We start from the raw sequence: 26,387 nt of genomic DNA, 5'->3' as shown, positions 1-26,387 counted from the left end.
TCTTCTCTGCTGGACATTTTAGGACTTTCTAAATGCAGAATCATTTTAAGACCTCACCATTTTCCAAGTGCAAGATGCAGAGGTAACAAAAACTGTGGACTATTCAAATAAAATTTCATTAGCATTTTCCAGGAGACTAAGAGGAAATAAGCCTTACAGGATCAACAAACAAACAGGCATAGATACAATCAACATATTCACAAGGTTTAAATGATGCAAATTCTCAGCCTCTTGCCCTTACTGCTACAGCTCCCCCTAGATGGTTTGAAGTGAGTTAGTCATACCATACCAACTTTGCAGGAGGCCATTTTTAATGCGTCTAGTCCTGTAGCTCAAATAAAATGTACAGGTCAGTGAAAGCCAGAAGGCTGAAGACAGGAAGGAATCACTAATTTTCTCTGTTGGGAGAGTAATTACTAGGCAAGAGGAAAAAAAAAAAGTGAGCCAGCACAGAATGTAATCACCCAGCCCACTGGGGTGCAGACTATCAAAATGGTCAGGGCAATCCAAAGAAGAATAACTAAATAAGCACAAAGCTACATGACATGTCCTCAAACAAGAGGGAAAAAAGGAGGCCCAGCATGCATAGGGGAAGACTGCTCTAACAGCTTAGTCAACACATTGGGATCCTGCCTACGTATTACAGAATCATAGAATGGTAAGGGTTGGAATGGATCTTAAAACCATCCAATCCCAACTCCCTCTGCCATGGGCAGGGACACATCCCACTACACCACGTTGCTCAAGGCCTTCCTTATAACTGGCATTAAAAGAAAGACTGCTTCAGCAATCACAATTTTATTTTTCCTAGAAAGGAACAATTTATTACATTTCCTGCAACGTAATAAAATTAAATTGTAAGCATACATGTGTCTAAATTAAAGAATGAGAAAAATGTCTGAATAAGTAATTCCTAAGACAAGTCACACGCATTAGTTGCAAACGTTCTGATGTACTTCTCTGGTTTGGAGGACGATTCTTTAACCATGCTATCTACTCCCTGAAATTTATAAAATATATATGAAAAAGATAGTGCTAAGCTTTCTAAAGGTATTACAGCAAACCTTACAATCATGATAAACCTTAAGACATTTTATATCTGCAAGTCCTTCTTTTTCGATAAATAGATGAAGAATTTTTAAAAACACACTGAATACAGCTTTTCAATGGATCATAATGTGAAAATATTACACCCAAAAAATAAACTGTTCTATCAAAAGCATTAGGCCATGGATTCCAAAGGTGTTGCACATGTACCTCTAGGAATACTTCATCACTGCTATGAGGCAAAAAACCCCAAAACACTGAGAACCTGCATTTAGAACCATCAGAGGCTGAAAACTGCAATACACACCTGAGGCATGTATGGAGCTCTGCTAAGAGCTGATGGTGTACCATCTGCTGAGGACACCTCAACAAAGCAATGCCAAAAGCTTGCTCCACAGAACTAGGTCCCACCGACTCTCCCTTCTGATGCAAAGCTCCAGCCAGGGCACACAACTTGTCCAGTATCTTCAGCAACATCACCCAACTCCAAGCACCATCAGGAGCCTGCTACCCCTCACTGCTCATCTGTCATCTCTACAGATTTGTACCTCAGTTCAGGATTGGCTGCTTTTTGCCAGCCACTGCTGAGCATTTGTACCTAACAGAATCAACCTCCAAACCATGTGGAAATACCCTGACAACTGAGTGAGTCAGTCAATCAGATGAAGGAGGAGGCTGCTCACACTGAAACAATGGGGACAGCAGAAGTTTCCTGAACTTCAGTCAGTGGTCTCAAGCAGACTTTATTCAGCAACTTTCCAGTCACAGTATATAAGGAAGAAAAATATACCTAAAAGGATAGATATAAACCAAGCTGTGTCTTGAAAGAACTTTCTGATGGTTAAAACTCAAAAGTTTTTTGTGTGCATTCTAAACAAAGAAGGGTCTCTCCTTTTAATTATGTTGTCAAATATCTTCAGGAGGATTCAAGCCAGATTTCTCACAATATGAATGTGTTTTCCCACTAACTATTTTCAAATAATGTGCATTCCTAACATAAGCCTTTCCTAATAGAGCATTCCCTTAGTTGCTTTTTACTAAAATAAATTCTTTCATGTTTCATATTTCAGTGCTCATTAGTACAAACAATTTAATACCTATGAATTCACTTAATTTTGACAAGTTCATTCCTGCAGGGAGGTGGGGGAGGGTTTTTTTTTTTTCCTTTTTTTTTTTAAACTAGCTACCAAATGTGAGCCAGGATGTACCCACTTGTAAATGACAGGCAGGATGTACCCGCTTCAAATTCTCCCCTTGGTTCAATATATGAGTCACAGGAAGTGAAAATCCCTCCTCTTACCAACCCTAGGGCAGGGATTTAAGGAATGAAACATCAACTAATCCTTTCTATCTTAACTAACACTGGCCCAATGCAATGCTTAGTGGGAGAAAAAAATTGCCAGAAACTCTCAAGTCTCTTGGTCATGAGTATGCTGAAGCAAGCACAGGGGAACAGCACAAAATGTCCATCCTGTATCCTGCTCTAAAAAGATTCTCTTCAATCTTTGTTGCAGTGCAAGGTGACACCATTTTGCTCTCAGTTGGAACAGCAGCTCTAATACTTTTGGCTGCTACACTTTCCCTTGCAAAGCCTCAGAGCACAGAAGATTAATCCACAAGACACAACACCATGAGAAATGAGACAAATAAAAACACAGTGAAATGAATGGTTTTAAACTGAGCAGTGAAAGGGACACCACCACACCGAGGAAAGGAAGCGAACTGGTTGTTTTCCCAAGCTACTGAACGACAGTGCTCGTAGTACTGTCAATAGTTACACTAACAACCACAACATCTTTGAAGTGCTTAGTATTTCAGGTCCCTCTCAGCACAGACACAAGTGTTTGCCCAAGACACAGATGAAAAAATGAAACAAAATCTAAGCTGAATGTGCTTATACTAAGGCTACATCAAAAAGACTTCTCTTTTCCTCACTCACAATTGTTACGTCAAGAATAAACATCTTGTTTTGTCAAACTATAACTGATCATAGGTAATTCAAAGCTTCTGAATCCAACAGCCAGGAAAATATTGATAAAGAATAAAATCACATCATTTCAGCTTTTCTTAGGGAAGGAAGCAAACCAAGACCTAACTACCTCATCAGTAAAGCCTCCAAAGTTCTCTTGACGGGTGAGGTTACATTAAAAATTTCTCAATTTATAAACATTGTTAAAACATTATTTCTCAGTCCACACCCTCGCTCTAGTCTCATCATCTCATACCCGTACCCAATCTAACCAAATGCAACTTCCACATGCAAACAAACCAAATGTGTGTATAAACCCATCTAACCAGAATGCAGCTTCCAACACATTTCGCTTTTTCAGTGGTCCTCTTCACAGATGCATAAGCGTAACCAAGAGGTAAAGAATAAGCACTTGGCAGAAGGCATAAACCCTTAGGAGCAACCATGCCACTGCAAAACAAATCAATACAAAATCCAAAGGGACCTGCTTCGCAATTCTCACTCGGAGCTATTGGAAGAAATTGTTCCAGCAGATGCTACACAAACTAAAGATATTTGCTGTCTTTGCTTTTCAGGAAAACAGGAAGAGGTCCAAGCAGTAAATCTGGGTTAGAGGGCACCGCCAAGATCCTAATTAGATCAGCACAAGATCTGCCATATATTTAAGTCAGGGATTAGTGCCCCTCTCCGAACACCTGCTTCCACAAAAGCAAGGCAAAAGATGGGGTCAGGCAGGGAAGCTGTCAGGAGAAACTTTAGCATTGTTTTTAATTGCCATATCTCTGCACGCTGATGATGTAATAAATCCTTCCTGAAAAAACTCTAGGGTATACAGAACCCCTGTGAAGTGCAGCTTTAAACATCCGGACAAAACTGGCTTGATCTTCATTATGAGTCCTGAGTCAAACTTCTCTGCTTCTGGGTCTCTAAGACAGGGTGTGGCTTAATAATCACTAAAAAATTGGAAACAAAAAAATTGCTTCAAGAACAGCTCCTAAAACAGCCCCCCACAATCACAAGTTCTGTAAGATGCAGAATGCTATGAGCAACCTGGCTGTAACATTCTGAAGTACCAATGTATGCAGGCAAAAGTTCCTGTAGCAGGCCCAACTTGTCAAACATAAGCCTCAGTGCTGTGAATTAATAGGAGAATTTGCATAATGAAGAAGCCTGTTCTGCTCCTCCACATTATTTTCAAATGACAGTTCAGCATTTGGGACCACTGCTTTCCCTTGACTATTTATCCATGCCCTCAGGAAACAAAGATAATGCCTCCTGGCAAAAAGCCTTAATTGTAGCATGAACTGAACTGCTGGATTTTTAAACATGCTTTAAGTAAGGCAGCCTGATTCTGGCTTTTAACTGCTGAACAAAGAGACCAACTCATGTAGTTAACAATCAATCTGGACAAGACACAGAGAGAAAACACATCTCTCAGCGTGCCACAAGCTCTATATGGGAATGATCAAAGACAAGCAACATGCAACAGAAATGGTACAATAGCTGACTTCTTTCCTCTGCTTTGTATGTTCTGACAAGAAGTTTTGTGATAGTCAGTGACTAGATTTAGAAGCCCTTAAGAAAATCTGTATGTGTGCACATCAAGAAGAATACAAACACCAAAAGAGCTAATTTGAACTCACAGACAGAACCAGTTCTCATCTTGTAAAAACATTCAGAGAGCTTTTCATTGAAAATGCCACCTTTCCACTGTGTCAACAGAGAAGTTACTTTCAGCTAGTGAAAATGTTTTCCCCTGAAATGCTGAAACATTTCCAGTCTCATCAGAGAAGCAAGGTAATGAAGACAAGTATTTTAAAGACTCATAGCATCATCTAAAGAGACCTCTTATACCAATAAGTCCGTATGTCAGGAGCAGGGCTTGGCTTGCAAAAAAGGTTCTGGTAACAAAACTATTTCTTTCCACTGGAACAGTTTTATATTGCAGAATTGTTCATATCAGAATAGTATATTTCTACATAGAAATAACCATAAAATAACATTACAAATCAGTAACTACCTGCCCATCACACTTTCACAATAACAGATGTTTGCATAAGTAAAAGTACATTTAAAGCAGTACAGCGTATTTTCGTAGGTAATTCCTGGATACTTACCATGGAGCACATTAGGCAGATTCTGCAAGACATTCCAAGGAGATACTTGTCAGGGTATGCCAGAGACCTGCTTGACCAATTATGTTTAAAATTCATGATGGGACTAGGCCCAAGGGCAAGGACAACAAATATCAACTCCTTCATTCAGCTACTTGGCTACAATACGGAGTATGAGCAACAACAAAGAGGATCCAAGAGCAAATCATTTGCATTCAGCAAAACAGTGGCACCAGAGTTTGGTGAACAAAGCAGAAGTTTTGGAACGTATTTGTTCAATTGCTCAGCTGGCAATTTATGTGCTGGCAGACTAAGTAGCCTGGTCCAAAACTTGCGTAAATATACTAATAAGTTGAGTAATTTTACTAGGAATTTCAGTTCCAAGTCAGTGCAGAGTTAAACTAATCTGTTTCAGACAAATGAAACTTCACTGGAGTAAGAGTCAGTGCATTGTTACTATCAGTGTATAAAAATTAATTTAAGTCCAAGGATGCCAGGATTAAGTCCATGCCTGAAAATAGTACAACCATAGTCAGCTAAATCAAACCCCTTTTTCAATTCAAGATGTGGAAAAAAACCATTTTTTTTAATTATCTTGATATATTTGTATAAAGAAATAGCTGAAGTTGACAACACTGTACATAAGACAGCAGTGTGTGAGATTCATTCACAGCTACGCCTGAAGAAAATAATGTCTGTAAAAACGTTCAGATGCTACCAGTAAATCTGCATTAATTCAAATGATTCTTTGATGAAAAAACATAATGCTAAATAATCATGGGAAGAGTTGGCAGTGCTGTGGTACAATCACACCACACGATCTCATAAAGCTCATTTGTTCATCATCTTATTATATACTTCCATTGCAAATAAACTGATGAATAGATGCTTTCCCACTCCCATCAGAAGCAGAAAGAAAGACAGTTCCTAAAAAGCAGGAAAGAACCAGATGAATAGAACAGCAACGTTGCAACAAAAGATGCCCTGCTCTTTTGCAGGAGAGCCTCTCCTCCCCCTCTCCTCTGCCCTGGTGAGGCCTCCTCAGGAGTGCTCTGCCCAGTTCTGGGCTCCCCAGTTCAAGAAAGACAAGCAGCTACTGGAAAGGGTCCAGCAGAGGGCTATGGAGATGAGGAGGGAACTGGAGCATCTCTCTTATGAGGAAAGGCTGAGGGAGCTGGGCCAGCGCAGCCTGAAAAAGAAATGACTTTACAGAAGAGAGGGGATCTCATCAATACAAATACCTTAAGGGCAGGTGTCCAGAGGATGCAGCCAGACTCTACAGTGGTGCCCAGCAAGAAGACAAGGGGCAACTGGCACAAACACAAAGCTCTATCTAAATCAGAAAAAAACTTTTTTCCTTTGAGGATGACAGAGCATTGGAACAGGCTGCCCAGGGAGGTCATCGACTCTCCTTCTCTGGAGATACTCCAAATCCACCAGGATGTGATCAATGTGCAACCTGCTCCTGGTGAACCTGCTTTAGCAGGGAATTGGTCTACATCTCCGGAGGTCCCTTCCAACCCCAACCATTCCTTGATTCTATGATTCATGACCAATTTGCTCTTTTCTCCTGCAAAAACTGCAGTATGTGCTCACAAATTAAGCCACCGATAAAAGCAGATGAAAGCACAATGGCATAAGTAGAAACCATTGTCCCATTTACTCAAGTTATGCATTTCAGGTGTCATCACTTCTAGGTTATTACCACATGATGGCCTACATTACATAAAAGACGCAAGAACACGCTACCTAAATATTTCGAGTCCTTAAATGATGCTTTGCTTCCTGACTAACATGCTTTCAGCAGCAAGTAGACAAAGAGTTTTCTCAAGCTCCAGCAAGAACCTCCGCAGTTTTCCTGACTTAACAGTAAGATAATGACAATGCCCAGCCATGAATGACAGATAATTCCTATAGTAATATCTCTGTGTGTGGACATGCACACTTGTACACATGAGAGATATAAACAAGAATGACAAGGGGGTGTAAGAAAAAGCAAACCCATTCAGATAAACAAGTGCTTTCATAAAACAGATTTACCTGAGACTCTAACTCCTCCAATTTACGCTTCCTGGCATGAAGAGCTTTACTTGGAAAAGCCCAGAAATAATTGGAAGTTCCAATTCTATCAGTGTCCACCATGCCATCATCAACAAGGCTTTGCAGAATCTCTTTCACTGACATCGAGGCTAATAAAAGCAAAAATATAAAATTAGAACCACATAGCACCTAAACTATGAGTACCACAAGCCACCATCTACAATCATCTATATTTTCCTCTAATAGTCAGCTAGCTGGAAAATTTCACAAGGACAACATGCCCAAAGCTTCACTTGAAGGGATGAATCTCTTTGAAACCAGCAGTTTGCTCCTGAACACTGCTATTCTGCACATCTGCTACCAGATGTTTGCAAAACACTGCTCGTAAGTATTGCACAAAATACATGCATATAACACTACAATACTATAACAAACCCATGGGAGGTACCTGAGAAGTTGTCTTGCAATCTTAATTCTAACTTGGATTAACTTGTTTAAGTTTCTTGATTGGGAGTGTAATTACATTTCACTTTGTAATGCTTAACAAAGTATTCCATAGCAGCAGAGGCACTAAAGCCATCTGTCTACAGACTCAGGAATGACAGATTCTGATTTTGATTATACTCACTTCCAAAACAGAACATCACTTACACTCACAAGGATCAACATTTCTGAACATAACTGATCATTTCCTAGCAAATCTGTGGTATAATTCACCATTTTAAAAAATGATACCTGTTCCACAAAGCTAAGCAGTTACATTATCCTCAGGTGTTGCAGATATAAAGACTTCTGAGCTCATTTATATATTTTGGAGTCCGACATTCAACTTCAAGACTACAGGGGATCCCATACCTTTTGGAAGCTATAGCCTGGATGCCAGGACGGCAGCATTTCCACATGTTAGTAATTTTTTCTTTTCAGAGTAACTGGGGCTTGGGTTGTATGGCTAAATGCCTTCATATGCAGAGACAGGACAAATTTGGACTATTCAAAGGTGTTAATGGTTTTAGAAACTCTAAACTCAAATTTACTGCAAATTACAATTAAACATACGGACTGGCAAACCAATCAAGACACCATCACATTTCTTCAGAAGCCCATGAATGCCTCTGTCAGCTGCTGACACAACTGAAAAACTCTGCTTTGTGATATTCACATCTGCAGTTCTCTCAGCAAGTTCATTTATTCTTGCAGTGCCACCAAGATATGCTAGTCAAGGACAGTGGCAACTACACAAACATAATGCTTTCCCACTCCTTTTGTAAATGAGCATAATAGGAAGAAGAATTAGGAACTTACAGAACAATCCAAGAGCATACAGAAATCCTCTTGAACCTAATTCTAAACCAATGGATCTCATCAAGAAGGCTTTTATTGAAAAGACAAACCCCTTCCACTTATAGCTGTCCAGCCATTTTTGGAGGTGAAAAGCTGAACAGCACACTGCCCATGTATATTTGGACTAGCATTTTAAACACTTGTGACTTTACAGGTGGATATTTAATACCTGAGTGCACATAATGATTTCATACACTGAAAGTCACTGCAAGTCAGGCAGCTCAGAGCGTAAGAAAGCCCCCATCCCATGTCACTTTTAACACTACAGACCTGCCATTGACCAGTATCCCATTCCAGCTACATTTTCCATTACTAAACTCGCAAAACTAAACTTGTAGCCAGGAAAATTTACACTGTAGGACCTGTCCCAAAAATGATTACTTGCTCAAGAGAAACAACTTTTGTAAACACTTACTAATCCCTTTTTCTTTTGGAGCAATCTTCTCCAGATCCTTCAACTGGAAGACATCTTTCTGTACAGAACATGAAAGACACTTTAGTTCCAAATGACAGCATCATCTAAGTCTGGGTGTTTTTTACACTAAGTCAATGCCAACAGAATCAAGCAGGAAATGCACTGTATGTTTTGGTTTTGCTAGGGAAATAGCCTGCATATCCCTCAACAGAATTCGAACATTCTGAGAACTAAATAATAAGAAAAACACTATTATTGTAACAAGCCCTGTTCTTTCCTTTGGTGCTCTGTAGTCACTATATTTCATCTCAAGTTAGACTACAAAGCCCTTAAAGCCCAGGTTAGACTGTCAGCACAGATGCACCACATTGCTCAAGTGTCACAGTATTTTTTCCAGAAGATAAAACATGGTGGATTATATATGCCACCAATACAACTGTAGCTGAGCTTTTGGATCTCCAGGTTTCTTCTCCCCAGTGACCCTTTCCAGCTCTGCTCTCAATTTTTCTAACGTTCAGATTTCTTCCTCCTCCCATAAAATGCAGTGAGATACTTCCCAATTTCCTGCTGTCCCCTCTTATGGTAATAGACTTAAAATGAGAAGATGTGCATAGGTAGCACACGAAGAATTTAACACCACCTGTGCATCTTCATTCCTTGGCTCTACCTGGGGATGAGCCACCTGATCAGAGGTTAAATTAATGAAGTTTTGCCTCTGTAATTTACACCCTGATGTCACAGGGCATAAGTGAAATGCATGCCAGGATATAGAGTTCAGCTGCAGCTACAGTTAAGCTCCTTTTAGAACCTGTTTTCCCACCAACGTAAATGCAGGACAATTATAAGTTACTTACTGTTTCAAAAAAGATCTCCATCATGCGAGCTCTCTTCTCCTCAAAGCTCAGGCCTTTTTTCTTGGACTAGAACAGGGGAAAAAAAGAAAAAACAAACCAAGACATTCAGCAATTTGAATAATTAACATCTACTCAGAATTCAAATCTATTTCCCTATAAGTTGTATTTTCCATCCTCTAAAATACCTTACCAATAAGCCCAGACTTTCAGATAAATTCCTTCTTTGCAAATAATCACTACACCAAGCTCATCTATTAAATGAAGGGACCTACCTTTTAGTTCAGAGCCAGCCTTTCACATAACCCAACCTGGCTCCAGCCTCAATGTTTCTTGACACATACCAGTCCCAAAATCTATATTTATATAAAACTCACACAAATGTTTAATAACCCTTAAAAAGATAAGGAGTACCTTCTATTTTCTTTTTGTTTTAAGAATTGCCTTCCACCTTGTGATATACAGACAACAGTGTGAGTTGTAGGCCATACAGGTTTTTTTAAGGAGATAAAGAGCATTTTGAGGTCCTAACCAACTTTATAATGTCAAGGTCACATTTTAAAAACCGTGCTGGTTTTATTTCTTTTCTCTCTGGTTGTGTGACCAAGCATTCAATAACTTGGGTTGAAATACAAGCAAAAGGCAGAAATGGCTATTCACAAACTGCTACCAGCAGTACTAAACTGAGAAATAGTCTCCTCTGATCACTTTCAAAGATGCTGTTTTGATATGCCTCTTATGAAATTAGGATATAAAATATTTCACAAAGAATTGGAGTTTTACTAATAGCATTTAGCATAGCCCTCAACAACCCAAAAGCAGCAGGCACAACGTGAATCTGGAAAGTTTCCCCTTGCCCCACTCCCTGCCTCACACACTGTGTGCAGATACAAAAAAGGGAAAGGGGGATGGAAAGGGCAAAATAGGATGTTGGCAGGAAAAGGTCTCATTAAAAAAAAAAAAGCATATTGTTGCCCTTAAGTCAATGGAAGTGGGTAGTCTAATAACAAGATGCTTTGAGAAAGACATGGTTACGTTTCCAAGTCTGTAACAGAAAGGAGTCAACACCATTTCTACTTTTTAACACCTGCTTCCTTCTTAAGGAATAAATACAACTGGGCAGCGCACAACACTTAAAACATACACCAAAAGCAAAACGGCCAGATTGATGTAATTTAAAAAAACAAATGTAAAAGCTAACTTATGCAGCTACAGTAACACAGAGACAGGAGCAGAAGCAATTCAATACTATATTTAACAGAAAGCACCATTACTATTTTTTTAGGCCCCCTCTCTCCTCTTTTAGCCAGCGATACCCTAGGTCAGCACTGCTGGCACTGCTGTCTCCTGCGATGTCAGTACATTGCAGGATTAGAACCTGGAGCTGCCACGTACATGCAAGTAGGAGCACGAACAGAAAGCAGACAGATTTAACTTCCACCTCCCTGCCTTCCCCAAGAGCGCTGACACCTTCAGCAGCAACAGGAACAAAACCCGTAGGCGCACGAGTGGAATGGAAGCGTTTCTGGAAGCATGTGCTTGTAGCTACGCCCCTCGGGCGCCAAGTTTCATACCACCACTTCAGCAAACGCAGCAAAACAAGGAAGCCAAGAGCTCTCTCGATGAAGGTTATTAACTTTCACATTAATTTCTCCCTCCTACCTCACTGGCAGGCGTCCCCACCACAAATATTAACCACACCAGGAGCATCCATTTCGCTACCGCTCCCGCAGGCAGACAGAAGAATACGGTGCTGTGAGCGCACTCGAGCACACCTGCGAGTCGCTCTGCCCGCTCCCACCTCCCAACAGCCGCAGCCAGAGGCTCAGCCCGACCACACCTGGGCCCCCGTGTCTTGGGGGGAAGCAGCGGGCACCGGGCCCGACTCGAGCCACAGCACGGGGCTATGGCTACTCCTCCAGGTGCCGGCTCATTTACATCGCTCTTCAACAAACGAAAAGCACGGCCCACACCGTGGTGACGCTGCGCTCCCAGAACCGGCACCGTGGGGCCTCCCCGGAGCGGCAGCCCCGCTCCCCTTAGAGCCGCCGGGCCGGAGGGACGGCGAGGCGCGGGCGGCCGTCACCCGCCATCACCCGCCCGCAGCCGTGGCTGCTGCCGGCCGTGGTCACGGCTCCCTCTGCAGCCCCGCAGCCTCAGCGGCCGCCCAGGAAAGAAACCGGGAGGAGGCAGAGGGCGGGCGGCCCCGCTTACCATGTCGCGGGCGGGCGGCGCGGTTTGATTCCGGCGCCACCGGGCGGGAAGAGGCCGGCGGGAGGCCGCGTGCGCAGCGCCGCCTGCCGCCCGCCCCGCGGCCCTCGCAGCCCTCACGGCGCCCGCGGCAGCTGCACAAGACGAGGCTGTTTCGGCCACCGCGAACGTGAGCGTGGGGGGTTTTCTTGTTGTTTATTTTTCAGATTTTTGTTGTTGGTGTTTTGTTTTGTGGGTTTTTTTTTACCGGCCGGGTGGTGTCGTAGAATAAAACTGAGGGGACAAAAGAACACGTGAACTGTGGTCTAACACGACGTGTGTTGTACGGCTGGCCTGGCATAGGAGCCACGGGACGTGGAGAAATACAGCCTTCGCTGCCCGTGGAAGTGAAGGGCCTGGCCACATCTGATGTTGCTTGAAACAGTTGTTCATTGTGATGACTGTTCTAGCAACTTTTAATTACTGACAGCTTGTTTTAATTGTTATTTGTGTTGTAAATCACTTTCCTTCAGCTGCAGCAGTTCTGGGAAATTGCTTTGCAACAGCAGTGGGTTCATATCTGCTATGAAATCAAACTCAAATTTAGAGTTTAAATTCAAGCAAATGAAAACGTGCAAGCTGAGATTGTTTAGGCAGTTCTTGGGAAGATTTTCCGTGCCTTATGCAAGGTGACCCCTTCCCTGGAACCTGAGGTTCTTTTCTGTGCAGCCCATGATCCCATTCCTCATTGTGCACACTAGCATATTACTGAAAATGAAATGCAAATTAGGAAAGACATTTTTAATACTAAGCCTTTTGTTCTTTCATTCTCTCATGTGCATCTCATTTGCAACTTGCTAACGCAGGATGAAATCTGTTGGTACACCCCCTCATCTGCTGTGAGAGCTCATATTCTGTCTCCCTGCCTTCCATCTCCTTTGGCCAGCCCTCAAAGTGACTATGTCCCCACGCTCCCTGTGACAGTTCTTTTCCTCCTGTCACACTCACCTCTGCAGTCCAAGGGTGAGAGCCCCTTCCTGCTCCTTCACAGCCTGAAGCAAAACCGAGCTCTGCTGGATTTTTGCTGCTGCCAAGCAAATGGTTGCTGCAACATTTGCAAAGTCCCCGTTGCACCCTAGGGTTTCTCCAAGCGACACGTGTGAGTGGTACGGGGGGGTGTCAGAGCTGAACATGCTGCCTGCAGTACAGGAAGAAGAGAGGGAGGATGGGTTTTCAGAGTGACACTGACTCTGAAGTGGGCTTGGGGCACGTACCTCGTGTCTTATGTTCAGTATACGTGAGGCAGCAGTGCTCCCATCTACCCCTTACACATGAAAGTAGACTGGCAGCAAACCCCAGGTAAGACTGGTGTCACCCCCAGACAGAGCCAGCACATGGCTGGAGCACACACCTGGAACCACGGCTGGAAGGCATTCCTTGTTTCAGCAGTTGAATGTGATGGCAGCAAGCCAGACAGCCCATCCACCTCTGAAACATTAGGCATGCTCTCGGGCAGTGGTGGGGCAGGCGGCTCAGCAGGTTCTCTCTGCCCATGGCCCCTGGGGACAGCCGGGCTCAGCTGCCCCGAGTGCCATGGCAGCCCTGAAGCCCATCCACGGTGTCAGCAAAATCCACAAACGCCAGAGGTTTACGTCCAAAGAGGAGACAGAGCAGTCCTGCAACTTTATTCGAATGAAGGAAGAAACTCCACTGGGGCACACGCCCACAGGGTTTCCCCTATTGAGGTTTTGGAGGACGCAGCCTCCTTTTACCCCAAACTCCCGGCCGCATGTTGCCCTCTTCCTTTCCCCATTGGCTGAGGTAGCAGGAAGGTACAGCCTTCCTGAACCGCCTCCCACATATCCCCCTTTGAACCTACTATTTTACCCCAAAGTTCAGAAACTCGGGCTTATGCAGACCCATTTGTCTGTTTCAGGAGCCAAACTGTCTGGGCTCTGCAACAAACCTGGTGCCCAAAGTTAGTGGAGACGTGAAGACCCATTTCAAAGATGTTAACACCCATACCTTCACCCATCAAATTGTTTGTAAAGACATGAGCTTTCCTCTCATCGGCAACATCACTGGCTCCAATTTACTCTGTAATAGGAGGTTCCCTAACACCTCCCACATTTTGCAGCACCAGATGAAAACTAATTAGTTGAAAGACCATGGGGTGAAAGAGGTCCCAGAAGAAAGGGGAACACACGGTTTATCTTTTGCTTTGTCATTTGAGGGGTGGTTTTTCCTTACTGCATAAAGTGGAATGAATGACTCCTAAAATACATAAAGGCCTGGCATTTTAAATGGGCTTCAGAATGTCTAAACATTCTGAAACAGATATTTCACAAAACTGCTAGTCATACGCTATGAATATAAAAATAAGACAATGGATGGGAATACTGTGGAAGACACTCATTACTGTGTCTTTCTGTTAGAATATTGTTCTCATTTTCCTGTGATTTTCTTAAGCTTTAACAACTTGGGCTACATTTTCTATTCTAGGAGTTTGAGATTTTTAAGTACGGGTCGAAATAATTTTTCACTGTTCCTGAGTTAGAGAAAATACAGTGCTTTGTCAGTGTTACATTATACTTGGATGAAATGAAATTTGTACTCTCCTTCATTTTGCTCTTACAATTGACTGTAGTTGAATTACAATTAGAAATTCTGTTTTGAAAGGACAATAAAGCAACAATGGCAGGAAGCTTAGGCAGTAGGAGAATGAAAATTGTCCTGCTTTAATTTTGTTCCTTTCATACATATGTGCCATAGCACAGTCTTAATTACATGAGCTGTTTTTTCAGGAGGGAAGAATTCAAGTTGAATAGCAGATCAGTTTATTTCTGGAAGAGTAAGAGCAAGCCTTTCCAGTCCTGTGGCTGCCTCCCACAACACCTGTATGACTGACAGCAGTAGAGCTTAAGCATGGAGGATGAGGAGGGTTTGAGGAGATGCTTACCCATGGGGGGTGATACCAACTTCTCTGGGATCCAAGCAGTCTGTCGTGGGCTGTGGCCACATACTAGGAAGCAGTATGATCCATGAGTATCCCATACAGGCCAGTCTCTGCAGCATTTGCTGCCTCATTTCATCCTCAAATGAGCTTTTGGACTGTAAGCAGATGTTCTCCCTACAAACATTTAACCCTTGAGTGAGAAACCCTTGGTGAGAAATGCTAGCTGGCCCTCCCCCAAAATTTACTGCTTCGGCAGCTTTGCTAGGCAGAGCTGCTGAAGTGGGCATTACGGTTATCCTTGGGGTGAGTAGCTTAAGCCCTAGGATTTTGGTCACAAGGCATTTCACTGAAGGAACAAGGCATTCATATACCTAGCTCAGAACAGATCTGAGGGCAGCAGCCTCCAACTGCAAATAGCAATGAGCAGCAAGTGCTGGGTATTTCCTGCACAGCTGGGGCCTGTGTAGGGAGAACATCTGTCCACAGAAATGACATTGACTGTTCCACTGCACTGAGATAGTTCAGTCTGGTCCAAATTAGGGAGGCTTCACATGAACTGTCAGCAAAACTGTGGGGATAGTTAACTGCAGGGCAGCACAGCTGGATATGAGAGAGAACTTCAGCCTAAGGAACAATGAAACATTTTTGAACATGCAGGGGCATGTTAAGGGGGTACCACTATAAAGAGAGAGAGCCTGGCTAGTGGTGGCTGCCCAAAGTACCTGCTCCTTTAGCTACTTTGGCATTATTCTCCCTGACATTGTTTCTCATTGGTGAGACTGGGTTCTGTAGTCTTATTCATAGAACTTTTAAAAGATTCTGCTGCCTCATTTAGGTATTTAACTAAGTACCACAAGAGTGTCAAAGAGGAAGTTGGCCATTTACTGCAGATTTTTTCTGGTAAATGACAGTGCTCCCCAGTATTAGTGTTCTGCCTGTCTGATTTTGCTCAGTGGTGAAGAGCCTCTGCTCTAATAATCCAGGGAACAGAAAACGTTTCTAGCCTATCAATAAGAAAATATTGGGAATGTAACGAGAGTCTTACCTACTAAGCCCGGTGGATCCAGGATATCCTGTGCTGTTGCTTCTGTTCTTCTTTGTGATCTTTTTTTCCTGGGAAGGAACAAGCGCTCTGCAACTCTGAATGTCAAACCAACACTGCTCGGCTTTAAGATGTGATATTCTTTTAGCTGGCTGCCAAATAAAGCCTTTTCAGGGCAGATAGACAAGTACATTCAGCACCAAGAGTCTGTTTGCTGAACGTGTATTCATCTGGAGACTGACAGAAAAACAAAACTGATCCATTATGTTGTACTAAGTTTGTCATTAGGAGAAAAATGAGGCATGGAAACGTGGCTGCTGACACTCCCTATGACTTGCAAGAAAGAGTAAAACACAGATTCCTCTACAGGGTTTGGGGGATAGTTCCACATAAAAGGACAGCAGCTCAGTATTTCAGCTGTCCCACTTCTGACTGTCCTGCCACTGAGCAAACACTCATCACTGAGGGTTTCACTGACCCCTCTGGTCCACTCCATTGAGGCCATGTCCAAGACAAATGATCCATCTGAAGATTCTTACTTTGTGAGCAAGTTCCCAGTCACACGGAGTTCTCAAATGATTCAGGTTTGGAGAGTTCACAAGACATAGGTAATATGTAAAACTAAAATTAATACAAGCTGGAAATTTATTCTTACAGGGACAGAGTCAGACTGAACTCCTATGGCAAATTTTCTGTACTCCACAATAATTTAGTTTGGTTTTCTGCAACAGACCCTTGAAAGATTATAGCACACCTGAGCTAAAAGGTACAGTGTACTTCTGTGATGCAAGCAGAAAAGCTTACAGCTCTTAATCTTACTGCCACCAATGAAAATCTTAATTTTGAATCCTGGACTGAAGAAGGAAGGGTGGAACAAGGAAGCTCCAACTCTGCACCTTCGTCCCAAGAACTACTCCAGCCCCTCTTTTCTCTGTGTCTATATAAAAGCTTAACACCCGTGAAAAAATCACAGTTTCCTTGGCTTGTGACCTGCGGTGTCAGGGAAGAAATTTGGAAAAAACTACCTGTCTTCTTGCATTATGGGGTTACTTTTATGGACAGTGAGTATGAGACATATGAAAAAGAAATCCTCAGCCATGAAAATAACAGAGGAAACAAGCTTTATTTTTATTATTTGAAATTTTTGTGCGTGGTAAAGGTACACATTTGACTCTGGTTTTCCTACATTTCCAAGACAGAGTAATTTTTTTTGTCAGCTAAAGCATTATGAATACCATGGCACACAGGAAGCTAAAACTACACACGCACACACGCGCACACGCACACACACACACAAACACTTTGTTGTGCATCTTTCATCCTTGACCTTAAGGTGAAAAGGTTTGTATTTAGCCTCATAGGGATTTAAAAAAACCAAACAAAAACATCATCATCAACAACAAAAAAACAAGTGAGAAAAATATTTCATTATGAGTGCCAAGAGAGTGCAAGGCTTACATGTACACAAAACATATATTGACTTACAAAGATGGAATGTACAAAAACTTTTAAAAAAACATGAAAAAAAGAACTGGAAACACTCCTAGAACTGGAAAGCTGCAGCATATCATATCAACTGATAGAGATTTCTATCAGGGGCTGCTGCCATACACTATGCAACTTAGGGAACATTCCCATGTTATAAACCAAAGGAAAAGTGTCAGGGTTAAGGCTGTGTTGCTCACAAACATCAACTGAAGTGCTGTACATTCGTCAGAAATAAAATGACCTGTTAGGAACCTTCCCACTCTGTCACACCTTTTGTGTGCACCTTTTGTGCACTTTCCACAAACAGGTCAAATAATCACTGCTCACAATTCTTGGAGGAAATTTCGATTATACATCATGATTTCATAACGAGCTGTCTCCCATAACTGAAAGTCATTTCTTTAAAACAAACATAACATATTGGGCACTTATAGTTCTCATGATGGCAACACTAGATCCTTAGTTATAAAAAATATTGACATAAAATCAAAAGCCCTCTAGCTTTTACAGAACAGATGAGCATTTACTAGTAAATAACTCTCCATCTTCATGAGGCAAATGCTTGCCTAAACCATTTTCCTTTTCAATACATTGGTGCTGGTTTAGCCTATGTAAAACTCTCCTGTTGTTTATATTGGATTTATCTGAACAGATCTTTTTATTCTATTCACAAAACCATGAAAATACAGTTGGCTAGTTTGTCCTAAAATGCTCCATATGACACGAGATCTAATAACCTTTTGAGATTACTTTTGAGTTGAAGCATAGTTAAATGAAGCACATACTTTCACCATTCATGCTGTGCTGCTAGTCAATTAGCATTCCAGAGAAGTCAAGGGGACATTTGGTTATACCTGAAATCTGGCAACAGCGTGCCTCTAAAGCCTTTAATAAATGCTAACAAGTCAGCAAATCACATAGTGCAATTCTGACCTTCCCTTAATTGGATGAGAAAAAAGCCTGCCAGTTTTTAAGTGCAGAATTTCTGCTTTGGTTGCTCTTTGTAAGGTTTGTAAGCCAAGCATTTTAGTGAAGCTGGCTTCAGAAGCACACTGTAAAAGCAATGTGTTTCTCAGTTTCCCGGTGCCAGGCAGATAAGGTCAGACCTTGGAAGGGAATACCCTATGCCACTAAATTTGAAATTGCAGTTGACAGCATTTGCTATCAGATAGAACTTCAAATTAGTGACATTTTTTAGGTGCTGCTCTGCTGATAGTGTCTGCAAATCCAAAAGTCTACTCAGTTTTTTTGAAGAAAAAATCCACAAAACCCCTAACAGCTTTGAGCTGGGTTGTGAGGGGGTTATGTACAGAATTCACTATTTCATCAGGATGCACTTGGTTCACACGGGTTATCTAAAATCCTGGTAAACAATGCTGGACTAAAGGGAGTGAAAAGCTTTTGAAGAAAAGTGTATGCATGAAATAGCACAGTCTTAAGTATCTGTTTTGATGTATAAGTTAGGATCTGATTTTCATACTTCTCGAAGTTCCTGACAACAGTGGATTTGGCAATGTTTTCTGAGGGGTAAACATGCAAGCTTAGTAAAATTGTTATTATAAAAATCCATATTTGGAACTAAATATGATAACTGACAGCCATAGCACATTTTTAAAAAGTTTTTACCTCAATCTGTGCAACCCCTTCTCTTTATTAACAAATACAGTTCAAATGCTACACACCTTTTCTTCATTGATAAATGTGCCATTTAAGGGCCTCCCAATATCAAAAAGTGTTGTAAGGACACTTAGAATGAAAATTTGATCTGCAACTTTGTTAAATTTTGATAGGACAGTTTATTGGTAATGACTGAGATACCATCTTCAGAATTTTAGGACAAACTCAGTTCAAGCAGAGGATATTTTGTTCCCTTAGTAATAACAAACTTGAGTTTTAGTATTTCATAAATGTTACCACCAGTTTCTTAGCTTCATTACAGTCCAACCTTAAGCTTCATGCACAAAATATTTATTCCAATGAAATAAGAAAACTTATATTTGCACGAGAAATTGTAAATTGGCTCTATGTGCAAAAAATAAACAAAGGAAAGAAGAGGAAATATCTTTAGGAAACAGTAATTAAAAACCAGACAAACCCCCCATTTAAGAACCTTGGGGTCTGCATTTTTACCAGTCAAATGCAACTTTACAAAAAAACCATTAGTTTTTCTCAAATTCATTGAAACAACCACCTTTTAGAAATAAGACAAATACTTATAACAAGAAATTTTATCAAAGATTTCTTTCCATTTCGCAAACATGCTTAAAATACTCCCTTGTTTCTGACCCAATGCCCTTTTGTTTCAAGGCCCTAAAAATGAGAAAAGAACAACAGCACTTCCCAGGCTATTGTAGGCATTGGCAGCAAGCTCACCAGCTCCTCAAACAACACTTAAAAGGGAGCACCACTCTATCTATATCAGGCTAAAGTAGCAATGCAACCTTTGACCATTGGATATAGAAATAAGAATAAAGCCAATGCTACTTTAGAAAAGACAAGTTCATACTTAAAAACCCCCAACAAACCAAACATTAAAATAAGAACCATGCCTGTAAGCATTTCCAGTTAAATTAATACTTTAACAAAGAACACAGTAGAGAGATCTGACAGAGGAAGAAGGGTCATTTTTCGGAGTACTGCCATTGTCAAATATCATACATACGTTCCAGTTTGCTGAAATAACCCACATTTACTTTTTTTTCCTGTTTTTATGTCAATCAGTCATACATACATACATACAAACAAATTGGAACAAATCTCACAGTCCTTGTTTTGTCCTCTAACAAAATTCCCTTTGATGAAGGACTTCAGGAATAGGTTCAAATTCATTTTTATTTGTATTGTATTTTTTCTCACATAAAAACAAATAGCTTTGGTAACCCTTGGCTTTCCTATACAACCTCAGTTTACCACAGTTCCTTTGGTTGTATAATGTAGGTCCTCCACAGGGGTACTTCTCTGGCTTTCTGTCCTGTTTGAAGCTGCATTTTGTTTTATAGGTTAATACAATGAATTGCCGTAAGGAAACATGGCAATGAACACGTACGAAAGAGTGGCACACATGAGGTTAATTGAGATGACATTGTAATAACCCTGATCCTAATGAACTAGTTTGGTGTCAAAAGGTCTGTGGTTATACATAAATTCCGCTCCCACTATCGTATCGCTACAATTAAGTTTTTCCAGAGCTTTAGAAATGTCAGGTCTCTGCAAAGTCCTTCCTGCACATTGAGCAAGAGGAAGAGTGAAAAACGGTCACACAAAACAATCCTTCATTAATTCCACATGAGTAGGGAATTTGCATTGATTCTCAAAGTGCTAAACATTGAGCTGTGTTAGGTCTGACGGTTAGAGCTAGACGGATTTTGTGAGACAACCTTATACTAAAAGGACCTACTTGTTATACACAGTAAGACTGAAGAGTGTTAAAAGTGTAATACCTACCATGATAATGAGATCTAGAAGATTCCCAGGATCACCTCTGGGTTAAATAACACGTAAGAATGATACTTCTTTAAATTTGGAAGCTCTGAGCAGGAGCTATCCTTTGCAGTCATCAAAAAGCTTTGGGAACTTTTCCCAAACTTTTCTGGTTTTTGCCTAATTAGTTAATTCCAGTTCCATAGGCTGAAGTTTGTGTTTAATTTCACATTGTCTTTATGAACTCAGTTACAGAGAATTTTTTTTATTAACACTTACAACAAAAAGTTCAGTGAGAAACATAAGAGGTGCAAGTCCTATGTAAACAAGGTAAGTTTGGAAATTATCACAAGAAGTCTGTAAGAGACTCCTTTGTTATTAAAAATGAACGCAAAGTAGGAGATATCCTGCACTGGATCTCTAGGACGAGTCTTTTCTTAAGGGTGGATGATTATCCAGCTCCAGAGCTCATGGCTACTGTAAGTATCGATAGACCTTGAAGCAGTGATTTCCAGAGTCTGCGACTACAACGTGGCCATCTGAAGTAAGAGCCAGCCCTTGGGGACCATACAGTGGGTCAGCAGAGGTGTTAATGTAGGATAAAAATGATCCGCTTCCATCGAAAACCTTTGAGGGTGAGAAAGCACAGAATAAATGTTATGAATAAAAAAGGAAAGTAGCGGACACAAGCCTGCTCTCAGTTATACTTCTAATTTCTGAAACAGTTGACATACACTAGAATAAACAAGGGCAAAATCCATTCTGTTATCTCATATGCAAGTTTATATACAAATGTATTTTCTTATTGAAAAGAACTAATTAAAGGTGCCAGGATCTTTGGCAAGAATTAGCACACAATGAAATAACAATAATAAAAAGTAAGAACCTCGGCTGTTCCTTGTTCTAAAAATAGTCAACTACAATAAATCAAACTTAATCGGGCACTCAACCAACACCTTGTTTTCCTAACAAATATTACTATTGTGGCTAGCCTGATTCTTAGGCTGCCACACAGAGAAAACTCAGGAATTTGTTTACCCTGTTGACAGTGCTTCCTGAGAACAACTCATAAGCAGCTCCCTCAATTTTATATTCAGTGGAAATAATACATATACTTATTTATTAGGTATTAGGCAAACAAGACCTTGTGATGAACACTTAAAAGATAAAAAGAGGGCAACTCTCATAACATAAAGCAGAATAATTTCTCAACACTTAAAAAAGATGATAAAAATCTGCTGCATTCACCTCAGGCCATTTGGTTTTTCACATTTTCCACTATGTCTCTTATCTTCTCTTACAGTGATTATAAATGACTATCATCTCATCAATGTTTGCAAGTCTCGTAAGTCATCAAATAACTTTTGAGGAACTACTTGGCACCAAAATCCTTGGTCACAGTGACCATCAGAGCTGCCAGCAGCCACACTGAAAATCCCACGATCTGACACCACCAGTTCTGAAAGTGGACAGGCCAACAATGAGGCATTTAAAGGATGGTGTGAGAAACCTCATCACTTCTAATGCTGATGGTGTTTCTTGGGCAGTCTGACGGCCAGAGTTACCAAAGTTACCAACCCATTTGTTAATCAAGCACCCTTTGAAATACAGAAATTTCTACCTGTATTCGGCTGTTTCCCCAATCTGCTACGATAATGTTTCCATTAGAATCTACAGCTACTCCAGTTGGTGCATTAAATTGCCCATTTCCTTCTCCATTTGATCCAAACTTCAGCATGAATTCTCCCTCCTGGTTAAATACCTGCATGGGTTAAAACAAAAACCTGAATATGGCATGGTATCAAATATCAGTAATCTAGTACTACCAGTTCACCTGCTAATTAAGGGAGGAATTGAAGAGTTCCCAACACACACACACACACACACACACACACAGAGAAGATGGGAGAAAAGGTGCCCATCTCTCCCTCCACTCCATCACACCATACACCATTTCCCTTCTCACTTAAGATCTGATTCATCTCAGATACAGAGGCAAAGGGCACCAGAATCCTTCTGCAGCTTGTGCATCTTGAGCTAAGAAGAGCTGAATGCAGATACAGCACTGGGTTCTTTGTTTCTGTGGAACTAAAACACAATGGAGCAGACGCTCTCTTCTCTGCTGCCATAATCTAACACACACTGCGAATCGTGGCATGCTGCTCTCTGTATAGACAGTTCAGCAACTGAATTCTCTGTGATGGTAACAGGGTTAGACAGCACAAAGATGGAGCTGATCAATGACTATTCTGTCAGTGACCTGGATGCACCAATGGGACCAAAAGAGAAACAAAATGTGCCATTTACACAGTACCACAGCTATCCCTAAAATATTTTGGTCTACCTTGGGCCCAGGCCCAGCTACAGCGCAAGGTCCAACAGTGTTCTTAGAGACTGACTGTGGCTTGCACAAGAAAATGCAAAGACCTGGCAAGTGCCAAGTACACACTGAAGTGCTGATAAGGTAGAAGGTGTCAGGAAACCATTCTGTTCTTGAACACCCCAGTGAACAGAGAAAAAACATTTGGGAAAGGAATTTAATGAAGCACCAGGTTAGTGCCTCAGATGATTAAAGAAAATTAAAAGAAAAAAAAAAGCCAACTAATGAAAAAAACAGGCAAAGATATATTGCTCTCTCCCTGGGCTAAAGTGACCAAATGAGAGAGAAGACTACATTGTGCAGGATTTTCCACAGAAGATGCCTGAGGGAAGGAACATCCTTTAAAGTTAAGGGGGCGGGAGAAAAATGTTGCTGAGTGAGCTTGTTTAATTCAAGACACTGGTGGCAGGAAGTGGCTTTGGGACTCACAAGAGTGAAATTAATTTATTTAGTTATTTATAAACTAATTTATTATTTAAAAGAAGATGTACTCTCTGCTCTCAGATTATAAACTCTCCAGAGTGTCAACAGTTATATGTACTAATTTAGAGAACACTACAAAAATAAGACTCTTTTCCAGTTAGTACCAAATTGTAACAAGTAACATTTGTATCCCATTGAGTCACACCAGAGACAGATGGGACACCCTGTTCTCATTAGAAATGTAATAATTATAAATCCTCTAGGATGCCACACTTCTTACATCTCTTCACTTGTTTTTTTTTTTCATTTCAGTTTGCCCCTTGCTGTTAAGCCTCTCCAGGCACTCTCGTTACCAGGCAAACCTTGCTTGTGGAGAGGTAATTTATGGAGTCATAGGCTTCCTGCAGCACTCTTGGTTTCTGTGTTGTAATCCAAACCACGAGCTGCTACTTCCTTACAAATTCCAAGAGGATACGCAAGCAAGGTTGCTATTCCAAACCTAGGTGATTCAGCACTGCTCAGGACACAAAGGTGTCTATGCTTAGGCAGCAACTTCCTATTTCAGGTGAATATAGGCCAGTAGGTGAAATGCCAGGGACTTTGTTGGTGTGTGGGACTGACAGATGTGTCCTCAGAACCCAGGCAGAACAGCATCCTGCCTGTGTCCTCCTGCTGCTGCTTCCTGTAGAGGGAGGGCACAAGAGCACGAAGGAAGTGTATGAAAGGGAATGCCCGTGAACAAACACGCAGAGGTGAGGCATTTCTGGGCCTGTATCTCCTTCATGGACATTTGCCAACACATCTCAGCATGTTTCCTTGGTTTGGTTTATTACTGGGACAAACAAATAAACTTCCTATCATACCATGACATTAACAGGCTGTGAGTCAGGACTTCCCACGGGTGTAAGGACTAGTGGCCAGCCCAGTGCAGGAGGTATGGAATGAAAACCAGTTGTTACACAAGTTTTAGAGAATCAGGTTGTAAAATGGACCCAGCAATCTTAAAGCTTATAGGTGTGGAATTTAAAGACTGTCATGTATCTTTACTTTGTTATAATTTTATTCAACTAGAAATGTGGAAAGCTTTTACTGGGAAATTCAAAAGCCAAACTTTTAAAAGAAGACAGAACACAGGGTCAATAACAGGTTTGGCAGAGGGCTAATACAAGTAAGTAAGTTGAAATTATTTATCTCAAGTACAACTTAGGTTTAAGTAATTGAATTAGAGACCATTATAGTGACACCAAAGGCAATGGACTGTATCTTCACTAAGCAATGCACTGCATGCACAAAGTTCTCTGAAAGTGCTGTCCTTATAGCAGAGCTCATACATATGGGGTGTGATCTCTTTGGTTTTAACAATATTTTGTTTTCCCCAAGAAAGTATCATAATAAAATTAAAATGGCAACTTTCCAAGTTGCCATTAATTGACAGTACCTTGACAGAATGGTTATGAAAATCTGTAATGATAATTTCATTGTTGCTGTTTACAGCTGCAAAATGAGGACCTGCAATGCAGAAGAAGAAAAAAATAGTAATATCATTAAAATAAAAAGTATGGTTAAATTAAAAAAAATCAGCCTGACAGAATATTATGTTTGGCTTCTGAGCAATAGTCGTCAAAGTGGGAATACGAATTTCAAATTAAGAGTAATTTTACTTCATGGTTTTTTTAAAAAGCTCAGCATGCTTTTTGTAAACACAAATAATTTCTTTTTCAAGCAGTTGTCAGCTATTGTTACCAATAAGCATTGTTCATTTCTCCTTCTTTTGTATACATTTGACTATGCAGAGATTTATGGGCTTATTAACAAGACAAAACATGTAGAGCTTAAGCATAAAGTTGTGTATATACTGAAAATTGTTATCAAAAATGTCCCTGTAAATTCTTAATTGAAATATTTTATGCCCTATGTGCTCACGTCTTACAAGCATTTGAGCTAACAAATTTTAGGATAAATAAGAAAGTTACTAGAAGACCACTGTCAAGGAAAAAAGGGCATTTTTTGCTTTACATTGTGTATTGAAATATGTGTGCAAATTTGAGTAAAAAACAAAGGATAGCTTGAAAACAGGCAAGTATCCAAATTAAAACACTTGGTGCTATTTTGAGTTATTAAACAGAACAGAACTCAGTTTCAATTTTCACAGTAAATCAGAGTAGACTATAAAAAAGGTGAAAAATTTTACATTCAAAACATTCAAGTATTGATAATTTACCTGTTTTCTGTAGCCTATCAGCAAGAAGAGGTGATACATTTCTCAAAAGCACTGTTAGGAAGTATTTGCCTACTTTTTTCAGGAGGTGTTCTTGCAAATTTTCAAATGAAAAGAAATTGAGATACCCAGAAAATTTAGTTGTGTTAGAACCCAAGCTCTCATAAATTATATATATTATGCCATAAGACATTGCAAGAGGTCTCAGGATAAGAACACATTGATGCTATTCCTCTCTTTCACTGTGAACCAGTCAAAACATCAGACCAATGAAACTACATACTAAGTGTGACCCAACACCTGTAAAATGACCTGCATACCTTAATTGGCATCTTCATTTCAAATTTTTAAAGAACAGCTATTCACTTAAAATATATCAGTGAGGTTGTTCTGGTTTTTTAACTTAATTGCGTGTTCTGCTTGAAAGACACCATGTGCAAGCAGTCAGTTTGAGTATAAACTGCAATTTCCCCAAACTTACATTGGCCGTTCC

General features: G+C 40.8%; 2 protein-coding genes across 19 annotated transcripts in view; both read right to left on the bottom strand.

The window, feature by feature from the left end:
- The window catches only part of MND1 (meiotic nuclear divisions 1), a 43,702-nt gene extending 31,657 nt beyond the window's left edge, over positions 1–12,045 (bottom strand). For 3 of the 4 annotated variants that reach the window (XM_032108235.1, XM_032108232.1, XM_032108236.1), the window contains exons 1-4: positions 11,440–11,607; positions 9,781–9,846; positions 8,927–8,984; positions 7,171–7,319 (exon numbers count right to left, since the gene is read on the bottom strand). In XM_032108235.1, the coding sequence (XP_031964126.1) occupies positions 7,171–7,319; positions 8,927–8,984; positions 9,781–9,846; positions 11,440–11,487 (321 nt within the window). In that variant the 5' untranslated portion in view covers positions 11,488–11,607. Of the gene's footprint in view, positions 1–7,170; positions 7,320–8,926; positions 8,985–9,780; positions 9,847–11,439; positions 11,608–11,991 lie in introns of those variants that run through there. The other variant, XM_032108233.1, reaches the window with a different exon arrangement.
- A 5,024-nt stretch (positions 12,046–17,069) lies between these two features.
- The window catches only part of TRIM2 (tripartite motif containing 2), an 87,878-nt gene continuing 78,560 nt past the window's right edge, over positions 17,070–26,387 (bottom strand). For all 15 annotated transcript variants that reach the window (XM_032108612.1, XM_032108609.1, XM_032108605.1 and 12 more), the window contains 3 exons: positions 25,115–25,185; positions 22,495–22,635; positions 17,070–21,500 (listed from right to left, as the gene is read on the bottom strand). In XM_032108612.1, the coding sequence (XP_031964503.1) occupies positions 21,348–21,500; positions 22,495–22,635; positions 25,115–25,185 (365 nt within the window). In that variant the 3' untranslated portion in view covers positions 17,070–21,347. The remainder of the gene's footprint in view (positions 21,501–22,494; positions 22,636–25,114; positions 25,186–26,387) is intronic.

Source organism: Corvus moneduloides, chromosome 5, assembly GCF_009650955.1.
Source record: "Corvus moneduloides isolate bCorMon1 chromosome 5, bCorMon1.pri, whole genome shotgun sequence".
NCBI classification, from domain to species: domain Eukaryota; kingdom Metazoa; phylum Chordata; class Aves; order Passeriformes; family Corvidae; genus Corvus; species Corvus moneduloides.
Note: the sequence above shows the minus strand (reverse complement) of the source record. Positions and strands in the feature narration are given on the sequence as shown.